A 17902-nucleotide genomic window follows, 5' to 3' on the forward strand; every position below is an offset into this window, starting at 1 on the left:
GCCTACGCATGTAATGGTGTTAATTGACAATTTATTATTATTTTATGGGGTGTGTTGTGTAGTATGTACCCCAATCCTACTATTCAAAATTTCATGAGCATAACATTTTATAGTTTGATAGAAAACGGACTATATTAAACAAAGAACAAAGCTGCATTAATATTGTAGAATCGCTTTACAATGAGAACATATTATTATTGCCCCTATATTTTGTGTTATGTTGTTTAGTAAAATGCCTATGTGTCTCGAGTAATTTGCATAGGAACTATACGTAATTACATTTTCGTTTCAATTTTCCATGCTTAATTAGTAATTACAAACAAACACGGCGGTAACAATCAATTAACCATAGATACTAACATATATTGTTTTCTATAATAACAACAGCAAAAGCAGGTTCCCATGCGCTATGAGCTAAGGAGTTTACTGTATAGTAAATAATTATATTTAGAGGCTATATGTTACGATTACATTTTGCTTTGATCAACCGTAAACAGGAAATCAATGCCACGTAATTAACAGGTCATTTTGTTGGTCATATTAGGTACATAACTTGCTTTACCTAATTAAAATTAAATTATTTTATATGAATGAAATTACAAGTACGTATATATATATTTTTATCTATTTTGTATAAATAATTTTACAATATAGATTACGAAAATAATAATATAAGATATTGAACTAGTTTCACGATATCGTATTTTTCTCCCCAAGTTCTATACTGAATAGAAACTAATAAATCCTACCTTTTACGTGTCAGATCGTAATAGGATTGTGTGTCAATATTTCTCAATGAACTATTTTTACCAAAGTAAGGATGTAGAGATCTCTACATATTATGTTTACCTGCCCATCATTTTAGTACAAGTTTAGTAAAACACATCATACTTCATACTCATATTATAAAGGAGAAAATCCATTTGTTTGTTACCTTTTGACGCCCAATCTGCAGAACCGATTTTGCTGAGCATGGTAATACTTTGAGTCCAGGGAATGGACAAAGGATACTTTTTATTCCAGAAAAATAAAAGTACAGTAAAATAATACGTACCTCGTGACGTTCCAGCGTGGACCGCTTTAGCAGGCGCTGCCTCTTCCTCTCGGTGGTGGACAGCTTGGATATGAGGCACGTACTCAGAACCGACAACGCTATACTCGGCACTAACTTTAGTATGACACTGTAAATCCACATGATCGCGGTCACTAGCTCCTTGTTCTTGGACATCTCGAGCACGTACACGGTCCGGTTGTGCGGCAACGCCAGGTCCTCCGCAAACTCCGTGTTGTTCTCTCGCGTCACCTCGTTCTCCACTATGTTCATCGCGAAGTAGATGGGCAGGCACAGCACCGGGCAGATCACGTACGCGCCCACTATCGCTGCCGTCGTGTTGCGCCTGCTGCACCACGTCCGGTTCCGCTGCGGGTACGCGATCGCGATGTACCGCCACACCGCCAGCGTCACCGCCAGCCAGATCGATATCGTGTGGAAGGTCTGGCTGAAGATCGAGTGGAAGTAGACGAAGACGGCCCACGTGTACGTGTTCTTGTTGACCTGCGGGCCGATCTTGATGTTCATGTGCAGCGCGTAGGGGATGTACTCGAGCATGACGAGTAGGTCGGCGACGGCGAGGCCGGTGAGGATGGAGTTGGTGGTGCTGATCATCTCGCGGCGGCTGAGGACGGTGATGTTGATGGTGTTGGTGGTGGAGCCGATGATGCAGATCACGATGGCGATGTAGCCGTGCAGGCGGCTGTAGGCGCGGTTGAAGTCGCTGGCGCCGGGCACGCACAGCGCGTCCGTCGCGTTCGCCATTCTCGGGGGCTCTCGGTCATGTCATCGTGTCATCCGAGGGGTGTCGGCGCCGGTGAAATCGCGGCCGGGCCCCAGTCCATTGTTGCTTTCTGAAACAAAAACGAGCCGTTCTATTTCTGTTCGAACTATAATTTAAATTAAACCCGGATAAAATTAAAAAATAATATGCTGTATTGCTTTATTAGCTCCACCCGCAGAGAAATATAAGCGGATAATATTTATATTGGACGCTGCAGCTAACTACTTTATTAAATTAAATTTGAAATCTATTTTCCAATCATAATATCGTGTAGATATAATCCATCGATTCGTTCTTTATTAGTTTGTTGGTGGTTTTTTTCGTTTATTTATAAAATTTGTATTCTAATAATTCTTGAAATAATTATTAAGTATAATCAAACTCTAGTATAAAATAAATTAGTTATATTTGTGGTGATGATGTCATACAGTGTCACATTTTAGTCTTTTTTTGTACCAGATTTTCAAGTTTTTGTTTAGAATGCACCATGTATAAATTACCCAAGCAGCACAAGTATATCTAGTGAAGCACTATTAGTTATTTTATAGAATTAAACTTGGTGTTCTTACATAAGAGTCAATAATCCCTGGAGATATCCTGAAGATATCCTATATACCGAGTTCAGTAAAAATGGGCACCTGTCTACACTGTAATGACAAGTGCAGCATAAGAATTCATAATTTATAGGGATTATCTACAAAACTATTATAAGAACATAATAAGAGGCACATAAGAAAGGAATTAGGTTTTGTAGCCAACATTAAGATAACACAATTACTCTACTGATGTTCTAGTGGTGAATATTTTTAAAACCACTAATAATCAAAATCAACTAAATAAAAACATCAACAAGAGTTACTTCTTTTAAAAAGCATTTCCTATTTACTAATGGCACACCGTAGTTAAAATTATTTTAAGTTAAAGCTTTAATGGCGAAATGAAATTAAATAAGTAAATATATTTTATTGTTTCGCGCGAACAGAGGGCTAAAACTCCGTGCCGAATTTATTTTATCGTAAAAGTCGATGAAATAGTTTTAAAAAACTTATGGGCCTATTATATTCGTAAATTTAAATGATATTTTTTTTTATAAAAAATATTATTGATGCACATTTTTTAATATATTTTGTTAAAATAAATACCTAAACAATGTATTTTGATAAAAATTTCATTTATTTAAGTATTTTTATGTTCACAAATAAATAAATCGCGTATTTTATTGTAACAAAATTTTTAGATTTTTACCGAAATGGCGATTACCGTCGTATTCTATTAATAAAAATGGCCTCTAGATTAAATTATCTATAAGTCTTGATTAGAAGATTTACTCCTAAAACTGAGCTAAAGGTAATTTTAAGAGCATGACTAGTCAAATTACACTTTCACCAGAAAAATTAATCTTTCAATAGTATAATTGTTCTTAAGACCATCCTATCGTAATCTATAGAAAGAAAAGTTTGTAAACTATTTTTTCTCGTAATTATCTACCAGAGTATAATATGAGACTGGCATAAAAAGAAGGTGTTTTGTTCGCGTTTTGGTGATTTTTCAGTGCAATACCATAGAGAACCAATATTTCTGGTGGCCTTCCTGTTTTATATTACTTATTGTCATATACTCAAAAATATTCGCAATATTTTATTGTTTGTAAGAAAACTATTAGGTCTGTTAGGTAGTAATTGCGTATTAGTTATTACACGTATTTTTAAAGCAAACAAATTATAGGCACCTCTTAATATCGCCAGAATCGTCACTTTCACTATTATTGTCAGTCTGTAATTCATCATGGTTTTCATCAAGAATCGATTTTCGGACGGTGTCAATTCTTCTTCTTCGCAGCTTGATATGATGAAAATATGTCGATTCGTTGCTGAAGTGATGACTGATGAATTTGAGGGCAAAGAAAGTTGATGTGACTGTCTAACGGCACCTTTTTAGGGTTCAGTAAACCCTTATAGTTTCGGTCTGTCCGTCCGTCTGTCTGTCCGTCTGTCTGTCCGCGGTTTTTCTCAGAGACTAAAAGTCCTACAAAGCTGCAATTCGGTATGAATGTACATCTTAATGACGCCGACAACATGGTATACCTATAAAATCTTAAAAAATCAAGCGCATTATTTTTTCCGCACCCACCCTACCGTGTGTGCCATAATATTTTTAAAAACCTATCCAACGGGTTTTTTAAAAATACATACAGACCATTTTCCTATTTAGGGATCCGTTTATGAAATATGAAGTTTTAAAGTGGAAAAAATCGTTTGAGTCCCCCCCTTCTACCAGCTAAACGATTGCTTCTGGAAATGTGAAAAAATTCACGGGGGTAGGAAATATGCTGAATTTAAAAGAAAGGCTAAGAAGGCTTCATAAGTTTTTGAGTTATAGTTGATCAACTAAAAAAAATATTCGGCGAAGTATAAAGGAACTTTTCGTTCGAATGTAACTGAGATGATGTTAGTAGTGTAAAACACGTTATAAATGTACATTCATTGACTATACAAAAATTATCAAAAATTAGCGGCACTACGGAACCCTATAATATTGCGCGTGGCCCGACACGCACTTGACCGGTTTTTTATACTTTTCCACTTTTCGCCGAAAGCCTCCTGTCTTCTTTGTATCTCCTGCTTTCTTCATGCTTGCAGAACGCTGTCCTTTATATACTTAATACTCTTAAAATAAAATGTTTAAAGCCTAAGTTCCTTATTGAAGGAGGAAACTGGACTTTCACTAGAGTATACACTATTGAGTATCTAGTCATTGATTCTATTAAGTATAGACTTAAAAAAGTGCCTAACAAATCCATCTAAAAACCTTTTTGATTACTTTTAGAGTAATTGTTCTACAAATAATTTCAATTCTTAAAAAGTATTTGTGATAATAAGTCTATAGAATAATTGAACTACAGCAGCGCTTTTAACAGAGCAAATATAGTCCATAACAAATCAATTTGCTCTTAACTCAGTGTTATGAACTAATAAAGGTTTTAAAACAAGGAACACTAGATATTTTTATCTATAAGAAACTTACTTCTTATTCAAAACCACGTATAGAATGCCACTGTCTATGATGTCTATAAAAAAAAACATGATTTGTACTCCTAAAGCATAAATAGATTTAAGGCGTCTGAAGTGTGCTGCTTGGGTAATGAGCAGAGATCGGAATTGGGTGTGTGAAAATACCTAAAGTTTGCAGCGGGGCATAATATGGAGCTGTTACAACCACTTAAGTTAAACCGGTTTTGGATTTTACCGGTTCAGTTTTGTATTTTTTTTAACATGTTCCTTACCTTTGAAACACCGAACTATAAACATTTACAAGCTGCTTATACAGTTCTAAATTAATTTTTTAGTCTCAATTTTTCTTTGTCGGCCAAACACAGAATTTTACATGTCTGCAAAATGCTAATGTGGTTTTAATCTTTTTTTCGGTGTGTGTAATCGGTGTTTCAAAGGTAAGGAACATTTAAAAAAAAATACAAAACTGAACCGGTAAAATCCAAAACCGGTTTAACTTAAGTGGTTATAACAGCTCCATATTATGTCCCGCTACAAACTTTAGGTATTTTCACACACCCAATTCCGATCTCTGGTAATGAGGCATTTATTTCGTCTACTACGTAATTATTTCGTCTATCATAATAGCACCCATGAACACTAAAATATGTGATGCATATTTTTAAATACAAAACAATAATTATTATCTATGTTAAAAGTACACAAAATCCATACTAATATTATAAATGTGAAAGTGTGTCTGTCTGTCTCGTATTAACTGACTTTAACATACCCGAATGAACGTTCCGTTTTGTGATTCATCGAAAGGGTTACTTTGCTAATAAATTGAAAGCATCGCGAGCAATCAAGCAAATTAAAAAAAAATCACTTTGCAAACAATTCCTCGAAGTTGTTAATTAATTAAAGTGCTGAGTGTAGGTAGGTCAATCGATATGCAAAGATATGGGCAATGGGCATCTCAGTAATTGCACGAGTAAAAGGCTAATCAAATTGTGTACATAATAGGAACTCGGAAGGGGCGTAGCTAGTAGCTACCGCTACAAATATCAATAATTATACGGGGCCCCCGGGCCACAGGGGCCATACCAACGTGCGCAAGCAAAAATTAGTGAAATCTTTTCAATTTTTTAATTATTGAAAAAGTCAAGAAGGGCAAACCTTCCTAAGTTTGTTTGTTCCCCTGTTTGGGGGCCGAACAAAATTTAGATGCGGCCCCGCCAAGGTTCGCTTCTGACTCGGATTCTCTTTAGTTATGTTTTTTCTGGGTAGTGGATATTTTAGGTACATTTTCATCTATTGTTTGTTCAGAAACCGAGTGCACAAGGAGCAGTAAGTCGGTAACAACTGACGCGCCAGTGAAAATTTGTCTCGGGGTGCTAGCTAATGCTCGCTAAAACTTAAAAGTAACCTAACATCAGTAATTTCATACATTGCCGTCTTCAAGCCAGAAGGGCGTATAAAAAAAAGTAGTTTTTTTAGAAGAAAATAGATGCTAGTGCAATATTGGGAGTTTTGGAAAAGTTAAAATATAAATGATCATTTAACGTAATTAAGGAAATACTTTTACAGACACATGCTCAGTTGTATCTTGTATTGATGAATTAAACAAAAACTTATTAAGTTTTTGTTGCTTCCAGAAAAGTAGGCTCGCTTAAATATGCCCTTCTGGTTTGAAGCCTACGACAGTAATCTTAAAAGGTACAATTATATAAAAAAATATTTTAGTTCTTAAATTATGTATTCAGATAATAATATCATCCCATCAAAAACATGCTGTAAAAAAACCAAGTCTCGCAACTCAGTTTTTCTACCGTAAAAAAATTGTGAGATCTGTATAATAAATACCAAGTCGGTTAATTTATTCAGTCCCTACCTAAGGGACCTTTTGTCTAAGATAAAACGTAAGTTATTATGTGGTCATTATCATATTGTATACGTCATCCAGGTACATCATCAATAGTACCTGGATGACCGAGCTTCGCTCGGTACTTTTTTTTCGGAAATTTATCTTTATATGATTTATCGCCCCCGAAACCCCCTATATAAGTATACTAAATTTTATGAAAATCGTATAAAGTATCGAAAGATTTTAAGATTATAAAGATTTGTAGAGTAAGGTACATAGCATTAGAGTTACCTACTTACAAAATAAACATATTACGAGTTTGAAAACACGATCCTCATATTGACAAAAAGATTCTAAAGGTTAAGTCCACCTATAACATAATTTACCTTTTGTTTTAGTGAAAAGCATATTGAATAAAAATATGTTTTGTAAAAATCTAAAAACAATTTGTCAATTCTATCAATGCTCTGAGCTTTTCTGAAACTTCTTTAAGAAGCTTAAGCTTTTATATCAAAAACAAAATTATATTACATATTTTGACAGTAAGCCACTAAAAATCATTCTCTATAATATTCATTCAAGACTGTACTCGACGAAACATGGCGGTAGCGGTCATTTACTCCCTGTCAAAAACTTGTCATTTTCTATATAAACCGCGATTGAAATGAGGTGTCAGATGTTGTCAATCGCGGCTTTGTGTAGAAAATGACAAGTTTTTGACAGGGAGTCAATGACCGCTACTGCCATGTTTCGCCGAGTACAGTATAGTTGCAATACTAGCAAATATTGTTTTGTGGTTTGGTTTTTGTGTAATTACTTACTATCTAATATACGATGAAATTTAGTAACGATACAGTAATAATAATAATAATATCGCTTCACACCACGTGTCTGTCTGGCCCCGTGCTAAGTACCTAAGGACTTGTGTTACAGGTACCAGACAACGGAAATATATTTAATACTTTTATACTATACATATATTTAAGATTTGTATTATATTATACACATATTTAATACACGTCCAGACCCGGGAACATTGAAAACTTTTTGTTCCGTCGCACTATGGAAAATGGTAGAACTAGAGCATATCATAAATGGATTTTAAAAATATCACAATTTGAATGAAATATTTATTGCATTCGATACTCTAATAACCAAATAATCCTAATCAGACATTTTTTTGTTCTAAAACTGCATAAATATTTTTTTTTCATAGGTTGAAGTAAGTTGAAGTAGCGGATGGCTCATTCAAATGTTTGCATACACGTAATTCAAATGAATATTGTGAAAAAAGTATTTAGCTCATGCATGCGGTTTTATACATTTTTAAAAATGATATTTTATATTCTTAATAATGAGCTATTAACTTTTTTTAATATGCTTTTTATTTTTGAGTAAGTACTTAAAAATTGACATACCCTATTTTTCACTTTTCTTTTTTTTTCGTCGAAGGTTTTCACATTTACCGACGGCTCGCGACGTGCAACTTTATGTGTTATTTGATAGCCTAACTATTTATAAATGAAAAATTAAAAAAATCAGCTGCGGAAGTTTGCGGTCCTGGAAGTTATGGGAAAAAATGTGATAGCGGTCGGAGTAGATAATTCGGTATCTTTTGCGGTTACTGCTGACATAGTTTACAAAATTCATTCGCGGCATTCTTGGAATTAAGTGGGAGGATAGAGTCACGAACGAGGACGTCCTTGCTAAGGCACAGTTAGCTAGTGTGGCGGCTATACTCAAACAGCGAAGACTGCGTTGGCTTGGACATGTGCATCGCATGCCGACGTACAGGCTGCCGAGACAGGTTATGTTGGCGGTGGTAGCGGATGCAAAGAGGGGCATTGGGCGTCCGAAGCTACGTTTCAAAGATTGTATTAAACGTGACCTTGCCTCCTTCAACATCAAGCAGAATGCATGGGACGAGCTCGCCGAAGACAGAAACAGGTGGAGGCAAAGTATAGCTCAGGGAGTCCGGTACCATGATCGAAAATGGTTCGACAGGTTGGCTGAAAGGCGTGTCAAAGCTAGCGATAATTCACAACCTCATCCATCAAACAATGCTCTCTTGTGCATAAATTGCGGACGGTCTTGTCGATCGAGAATTGGACTCTATAGTCATCAAAAGAAGTGTCTGAAACAGAAGCTTGCAGTTTGCACCCATAATATGACCCCTACCTAAATCATCAGTAATTGATGAAGAGGCCAATGATGATGATGAGTTTACAAAAACTATATTAACCACAATATTTTGATAGCAATAGCTTATCATCTATTTTGCACTCGTCGTGCATGAGTAAATATGCATAACATTCATATTAGTACGTATTTCATATCTAAAAAACCAGTATATAAGGGGAAGCAAATATCTTCAAATTGCACACTTCAGCGTGTATTTCATATTGAGTGACACTTATTTAAATTGGTTATTTCCATTAAAATGTCAACTTTCAACTGTACTAAGGGCGATTTCATCATTCCCTATATCGAGCGTGGCAGAACCTTGGAATCGTTGTCCATAGTTCTACAGCAAACATTAAATGTTTCTGAAAACAACTCGTGTTTTGTAATTGGTGACATTCAAAGACATATTCTGCCTTCTTTCAATAAGCGCTGGGCTCAAGCATCACGGAAAAAGGACAAATTTATTCGGAATAATACAAGCTGGCTGGAGTCAGGATATTCAGTACAGTTTCGGGGTCTGAAGCACATTCACTGCCATCAACTTCTGGTGAACGAAGAAGATAAGTGGAAACTCAAGTGATGGAAATACAGCACGAAGGTTCTTTTACAATTACACTTGCTCGGCGAACATAACAGGTGTTGATGAAACATTGATTAAACGCTTGTATATTATTTTACAAGCTCTATCTTCTGGAATGATGATCGATCCCGAAAAATTTGGAGTTTATGCCTTAGAAACTGCGCGAATTTATGTTAGTAACTACATGCCATCCTCCGTGCACAAATTACTTATACACGGAGAAAGCGTGATCAAACATTTTTCTGTTCTTCCTATTGTCGGAAGATGCACTAGAGTCGCGCAATAAAGACTACAGAAATATGCGCCTGCACCATGCCAGAAAATGTTCCCGTATAGCTACAAATGAAGACGTATTTAAAACGCTTCTATATACTTCAGATCCATACGTTTCAAGTTTAAGAAAACCTTATGTGAGAAATGTGAAGGATCTTGATGAAGAGGCACTAAGTCTTTTAAAGGTGGTACCTGAAGGTGATCCTACATTTACAGCGGAAGTAATTTTAGTTAGGAATAGCGAGGATAATAACAATTAGATATAACATTATAAGTAACTAAAACCTAGAATAAAATCAATAATATTATAAGATTTGTCTAATCTAAGATAAATTAGTTTGGTGTGAGGCATAGATAGGTACTATACGATTTTATAATTTTATGTATTTTATTATGCTTGTGTGATAAGTATAATTTTACTCATATTAGTACTTATTTATAAAAAATAAACTACTCGTATTACTTTTTTATCTTTTCTTTTTTTTAACCTAAAATAAATATGTAGGTATACAATGAAAAAAAATACAAAAATTGATTATTTTTAAAATCTTTGTATATCACTGTATACATGTGCCAAATCTCAATACACTACGATGCAAAACCTTGAAGTTACAGATTTTTGATCCGATAAGGACCCAAATTTTCCACTGCGCGTCGGCGGGATTCGAACCCGCGACCCCCGGCTTGAGCTACCAACGCGCTCACCACTGCAGAGCCACAGAGGTCGTATACAGTGTATAATTCTAGTATAATCAATATTTACAGAACAAGATTATTCAAAAATTATATTTATTTCCTAGAAATATATTGATTTTAAATATGAATGAAATTTCAAAGTACTATTCTTTAGGAAAAGACTATAAAAGTGATGGGATTATACGAGTTTTAGGCTAAGTGTGTATGCATAAACTTATCTGGGTACCTCAAACGAGCCCTATTACTTCTTAGTGGTGCTCTACAGACGAAATAACGATGGCCGCTTCACGCTTGACTCGTCAGGGATTACTGTACAGTCTACACAGGAAATACACAATACATAAACTTGATGACTCGTCTATTCCTTATCTGTAATAATAAAACCAGAGCCCAGGGGGGTGAGTCAAGATCTTTTCTTTATCGCTTCGTTATAGAATCACCAAGCAAAATGTATGTTTTTCTTTTAATGAAATAAGAGGGCAAACAAGCAAACGGGAAGAAAAAAATTCCTTTTAAGAAGGAATAGGGTAATAGGGGAGGGTAGGGATGGGAAGAAAAGGGAAGGGAAGGGAAGGGAAGGGAAGGGAAGGGAAGGGAAGGGAAGGGAAGGGAAGGGAAGGGAAGGGAAGGGAAGGGAAGGGAAGGGAAGGGAAGGGAATAGGGGAGGGTAAGGAAGGGAATAGGGTAGGGGATTGGGCCTCCGGTAAACTCACTCACTCGGCGAAACACAGCGCGAGCGCTGTTTCACGCTGGTTTTCTGTGAGAACGTGGTGTTTCTCCGGTCGAGCCGGCCCATTCATGCCGAAGCATGGCTCTCCCACGAGTCGAACGTCATCGTCATAATATTATCGAACGCTTATATCAATTCCGTACATTTTGGTTGGCTATTCTATAACGAAGTGATAAAGAAAAAATCTTGGCTCACCCCCCAGTTCCTACTCCAGACAAAGAAACTAAAAAATAATAATATATTAATGTATATAATATTAAGTTTTACAATATTCTTTATGTAAAGGATATGCAGATTTTTGTAAAACTCATGGCAGTAAATCCATACTAAAATATTAATATAATAATAATATTATAAATGTGAAAGTGTGTTGGTCTGTCTGTCTGCCTAAACCGCTAAACCGATTTTGCTGAAATTTGGCATAGAGATACTTTGAGTCCCGGGAAAGGACATAGGCTACTTTGCAACCCGGAAAAATGTACGGTTCCCGCGCGATGAATGAATTTTGGCGCAACGGAGTTGCGGGCGTCATCTAGTGTACAATATAATTAAGTTTTGTAAAACTTAATGTAAAGGATGTGAAATTAAAGTTTAATCTTTATAAAAACTCAAGGCAGTAAATAATTTATATTTTGATTAACCTAAGTATTTTCATTATAACATTCATAATAGTTAGCGAGACATTTACATGAGCAAAAGTATAACGCATATTATAAAAGATCCTCAGAGAACTGAGCCTGGCTTAAAAAACATAATTACATCGTAATACGAGTATGACACCCAGTTTTTGGTGAGGGCTAAAATGTTACGAAAAACCTTCAGCCAAGCATATTTAGTAGGCACAAGACTATCATAATATTTCACAATGTAAATTCAAGGTGAACAAAGTCTTTTCATTTAAAACATTAAAAGGGCAGGTATTTTTGTCCACTGGGCATAGTCTAAAAGTCCACAGACTTTAACGTCAACAAAGAAGTTTTTTCTACAAAAGTTTAATGTAATTTTTAACCCCCGATAAAAAAGAGGGGTGTTATAAGTTTGACGTGTCTGTCTGTCGGTCTGTCTGTCTGTCTGTCTGTCTGTCTGTCTGTCTGTGGCATCGTAGCATCCAAACGGGTGGACCGATTTTGATCTTGTTTTTTTTACGCCCGACAAAAAAGAGGGGTGTTATAAGTTTGACGTGTCTGTCTGTCGGTCTGTCTGTCTGTCTGTCTCTCTGTCTGTGGCATCGTAGCATCCAAACGGGTGGACCGATTTTGATCTAGTTTTTTTTTGTTTGAAAGCTGACTTCATTGAGAGTATTCTTAGCTACAGTTCATCATCATCAGCCTGCTCCATGCTGAAAAATCGCGGTTCATCTGGTTCGTGAAGGGCCGATTAGCAACTTGCAGTCGTTTGGTGGGCTTTATAGCATTCTAGTTCGTGACATTTATGAAAAATTATACATTAATGGAAAGTTGACCTGGTGCTGCAGCATCACCTGGTAATCAATAGGATACCCAACTCCTCACCAACTTAGAGCAACGGTTTCGTGTTTGGGCTCATTTGAATTGCGACAACTAGTAAGACGTAGATAACCAATACATTTTTGCATGCTGCTGCTGCAGCGTCATCTGGATTCTATAGGAGCCGAGCTCCATATTATGAATAATGAACCCAAAGTGGAGGTTTCATGTTTGGGCTCATATTGACGGCCTCATCCAAAAGGACATTCGTAGGTGGTATTCATTGGGATATAATATGATCCTGTTTATAGGAATTATTCTGCACTATAAACAACACAAGTTTAAAAAGCATGAAATAAAATTAAATTAATAAATTAAAAAAAAAACCCCGCCAAACAACTTTAAAAAGTAATGAAATAATATATTTTACTGATTAAGTTTAAATAATTCCTAAGTGTAAAGTGATATTTTAGTCCATAATTGTTGTCAAGGTGTGTCGGGGGACCGCTAATGTCAGAGTAGACAGAATGATAGAGTATGCCGACTTACAATTACTGATGTTGAAATTTTTAAATTTGACGTATTATGACGTAAATCGTCGCTAGGGTTGTTAACTTGTTACCTACGAATTTAAAAATATGACATATTCGATGGACGTATTCCTCTTTGGTCGTATTGTTGTTTGTGTTTTGGCACATGTGATTAAAATTGTCAGAATCCAATTTTGAAATCTTTATTTTAAATATTTAAAAATAAATTATATCAGCCAGCGCGAGGCACAATCCGTTCATAATCCTAGTGAAACCCGACGAATTTGACAGATATTGAAACCTGTCCGTTTCTTTGCAGTCGAACTACTGGTAGTTATGTCTATTGTGCTAATGTAGATGTTTGATTTCACATAACATTATAGTTTAAGGGTCAGTTCACAACGAACCGAATCGTGACAATCAGTGACATGGCGATACAAAATGCAAAAGACACAGTTGGCGGTCCCCCGACACACCGTGACAACAATTATGGACTAAAATATCACTTTACACTTAGGAATTATTTAAACTTAATCAGTAAAATATATTATTTCATTACTTTTTAAAGTTGTTTGGCGGGGTTTTTTTTTAATTTCTTAATTTAATTTTATTAGTTTGTAAGTGCCATAGACTTATTATTGTTGTTTAGGTGACGGTCTTTTAAGTGATAACTTGCTTCCTGTGCCTTGAAATAAATGTAGCAATACATTTTTAAAAACAGTTGTATACCTATTACGATAAAAATCTACAGACACATAGAAAAAAATCAAGGACAAAACGTAAATCTAGATTTGGAATATAAAAAAGTTACATAAAGTATGAAACATGAGCCAAAAAAGTTAATATAAACTTATAATTGACGATGAATGATGTTTTTATGCAAATTACCTATTCGTAATTTACATAAGTACCTACTTAAAAATACGAACTAGAATTATAAGTAAAAATGATTTTATCCTCTTAAAAATGTTTTGAGTTTAACATGAAATGTTGAACGTATGTAATACGCTTCTTTCTCTACAAATTTACTTTTTTTAGTCATTACTCATTATGTATTTAATCTGCACATTCGTGTGCAAAAAGGGAAGGTGTTGCCATACCCATAAACCACAAGAGATATCCACAAAGGTTCCTTTATGCATTTTCGCTGATCTGACATTCATACATAGGCAACGATAATCTCTTTTTATGAGGTAGCCGTTGCGTATTCTCCCCAGGTTATCGAAAGAAAATCTTTGAGTTAATGGTATACTTGCAAGGAAACAGTCTAGAAACGTATTTAAATTCTAGGCACAATAATAACAAATAACAATTTAATAATTTCTTAAAATAATAATAGTTTATTGTCTCTCAGTAAATACATAATAAGAAAATGAAACTAAACAAAAGATAGGTATAGAATATTACAAAATTAGGTGCACAATCCCTACACTATGAGTTTTGTGCTGTTATAGGGGGGTTGACTAAATTCAATGTACCATTGAGGAAAATGATTCCTAGGCAGTTGACAGACCAACGTCATTTGGTCGGATCATGTCAATTATTCAATGTCAATTGTGATTTGTCGGTTGTGTTTGACGTAACGCGATCAAACAACGTAGGTCCCCCATCTGCTTACTCTGCCCGTACACGGTAATTCAGCATGACCATTCATTTACGTGAATTACATGCTGCATGATGAACGCTCATTTTTCATCATGCAGCATGATAATTCAGGAGGATAATTCAAGAGTATAATAATAATGTTATTTACTTAACTAAAAAATAACATAAAAATTGCCGCAGTAGTTCGCGAGATAAGCCCTTTCAAATTATTTCCTCCGTTTTTTCCGCATTCTTCTATTAGTCTTAGCGTGATAAAATATAGCCTATAGACTTCCTCAATAAATGGACTATCTAACACTGAAAGAATTTTTCAAATCGGACCAGTAGTTCCTGAGATTAGCGCGTTCAAGTTAGCCCTTTCAAATAATTTTCCACATTTTCATCTATTTCTTCGCTCCTATTAGTCTTAGCGTGATAAAATATAGCCTATAGCCTTCCTCGATAAATGGGCTATCTAACACTGAAAAAATCATCAAAATCCGTTGCGTAGTTTTAAAGATTAAAGGGAACAAAGGGACATGAGGGAAAAAAAGCGACTTTGTTTTATAATAAGTACTAGCTGTCCCGGCAAATGTTGTTTTGCCTGTTTACCCAGTTTTCCTGCTTTTCTCTTGAGGTTTTTTCTGATTTTTTTTGTTTTATAAACCTCACGGAGCCCGAGACCTTTCCAACGAATGCAAAATCGTGGAAATCGGTTCGTGCGTTCTGGAGTTATAGCGTCAGGAAGGAAAACCCGACTTATTTTTATATATTAGCTGTGATATTAGATAGATACAGATATGTACTGAAAGAAGTTACATATTAAAACATTATATTGAACAATAAAACTAAAACGTAAATTAATAAACTAATAAAATGAAATAAAAGAAATGCGAAAACAAGTTACCGCGTGGAGCTCGGAAAATTATCTCCTTCTCTATTCTATTATTAAATTTCGAAATTCAGAACAGAAGAAAAAAAAATACATACCTACCTATTATATCCGATAAGTATATATTTTTTTAAATTTATGTTTAGGCACAGAATATATATTAGTAGTACCAAGTTTAGGTTAAACATTTTAAGAAACATTTCAGCCTAAGCTCTAAACTGCCAAAAATTAAAAAAAAAAATTAGCTCGAATAAATGTATAATTTCACTAAAATATTCACACACCATAATAACGGAAAATAAACAAAAAAAAAACTTGAGAGGTGTCAAAGGACACCCGGGCTTAGATAGGTATTATTTCTTAAGTAAGTAATAAAAACCTGTATAGGGGAACTGAAGGCAAAATTGTATATTTAAGGCAAACTCGTCTTACATCAACAAATATAGCTTTACTATTAAATTTTTTATAGAATATCTTTATTATTAATCACTCTACAATTCCTATTAATCACACAGGCCATTTTGCCTGCGTGTGAAGGTAAAATGGACCACGGTAAAGGGCAAAATGGTCCCAATGCATATGTCATTTGAGGAATACCTTTTACAAATAAATGTTGTGTACAACTAAACTACAATGTGCCTAGAGGAGACAAATCATGCACTGCACCCGTCTTTTTTGTTTTTAGGTTCTCATGAATAAATGTCACATTTTGAAGTTAACCGTTTTACCCCTTTCATTCTTTACATATATTAAAGTTAAAATCATGCAGAACTTTAACATTAATTACAACAAAAGTGCGGACTGGTCAAAAATTGTGTTTTTTACATCAAAATGTGAAAAAAATATTTAACCGCGATAAAAATCCGCTGTTCCGTATGACAGTTTCGCCGGCAATGACCGAGAACGGGAAGGGCCCGAGTAATTAGTAGCGTTACCTAGCAAATAGATGGCCCTAGTAGGTTTCAAGTAATTTGACCGTTCCGTTTTGCCTGCATGGTCCGTTTTGCATGCAGTTCCCCTACACTCAAAAATAGACGTCGCTTCACCGCACTGTTCAATGCCAGAGAGGGGGAGAGAAACAAGCACTACCGCACGGCTTACAACTATTTAACATTTTTGCTATAGTTGTTAAAGTAACTAGTATAATATGTAAACTGGACCTTCGTTCCATCCGGGTGTCCCTTGACACCTCTCAAGTTTTTTATGATGATAATGTTATTCATTGCACCATGAATAAATTATTGTACAAATATTTCCGGTTTCCCACACCGGTTTCGGTGACGGTGGCCGGTTTCATTGAGACCATCCCACAGGAGTAATTTTATAGTGCTCAAATGTGTGCACAGTACACAAGAGTAGGTATACTCTCTATTCCTTTTACTCTCCTAGCCCAGTGGACCGAAAGAACGACACGACTGGCGAAAGATCAGGCGCAGGGCCGACTTTTTACATGCCCATCCGACGCATGGATCATTACTTGTCAGACGATTAGGTGATCAGCTGCATTGTCCTAACCAATCTTGGAAATAAAATAGTGTTTCCAACGCGAGAATCAAACCCACGACCACGCTAAACCACTGGACCACGGAGATCACGATACGTTCTTGTAAATACTTACCGAAGTTTTTTGTATAAATTAAATTGAAAAAGTTATTTCATCATCATCATCATCATATCAGCCTATATTCGTCCAAAAGTTATTTATTAGCAATAAAATATTATATTATGGCAAAATATATTATTTGATTTATTAATTTTGCGCACATTAACAGTTTGTATGCCCTGTTCAAAGAAACGCATAATTTTTTTAAGTGTTCGGGACCACCACCCTGGAACTGAGTTGTCCCATGGGCATGCCGATGACATGCCGATCGCGCGATCCGCTGCATTATTGCATGACGAAAAATTAGACCACTTGTCAATCAATGTACAGCACGTAGTTTGCATGTCATTCGCGTCATTCACTACAATAAACGATCATGCGTGAATTACAGCACGTAACTCATGTCGTGCTGAAAAATTAAAGAAGTTGTAATTCAATGTACAGCACGTTGTACAGCACGTAGTTTGCATGTAATTCGCATCATTCACTGCAATACACGATAATTCGTGCATTACAGCACGTAATGCATGTAATGCAGAATTACCGTTTAGCGTGCGCATAAACTTCCTGATAGTACATAACTAAATGGATATTATAAAGATGACAGAGAGAGGGATAATAATGATTATTGTAAGTAATCGTTTAATGTTAGTAAATAGCGCTGTATCATGAGGGCGCAGGCAGACGCCTTTC

At 35.5% G+C, this 17902-nt stretch overlaps 1 protein-coding gene across 2 annotated transcripts in view; it reads right to left on the minus strand.

The window, feature by feature from the left end:
* LOC121731777 (G-protein coupled receptor dmsr-1-like) overlaps positions 1-17902 on the minus strand; it is an 82783-nt gene that overhangs the window by 32634 nt on the left and 32247 nt on the right. The window contains exon 2 of one of the 2 annotated variants that reach the window (XM_042121398.1): positions 1055-1905. In XM_042121398.1, the coding sequence (XP_041977332.1) occupies positions 1055-1816 (762 nt within the window). In that variant the 5' untranslated portion in view covers positions 1817-1905. Of the gene's footprint in view, positions 1-1054; positions 1914-17902 lie in introns of those variants that run through there. The other variant, XM_042121399.1, reaches the window with a different exon arrangement.

This window comes from Aricia agestis, chromosome 11 (genome assembly GCF_905147365.1).
Source record: "Aricia agestis chromosome 11, ilAriAges1.1, whole genome shotgun sequence".
Classification (NCBI taxonomy): Eukaryota; Metazoa; Arthropoda; class Insecta; order Lepidoptera; family Lycaenidae; genus Aricia; species Aricia agestis.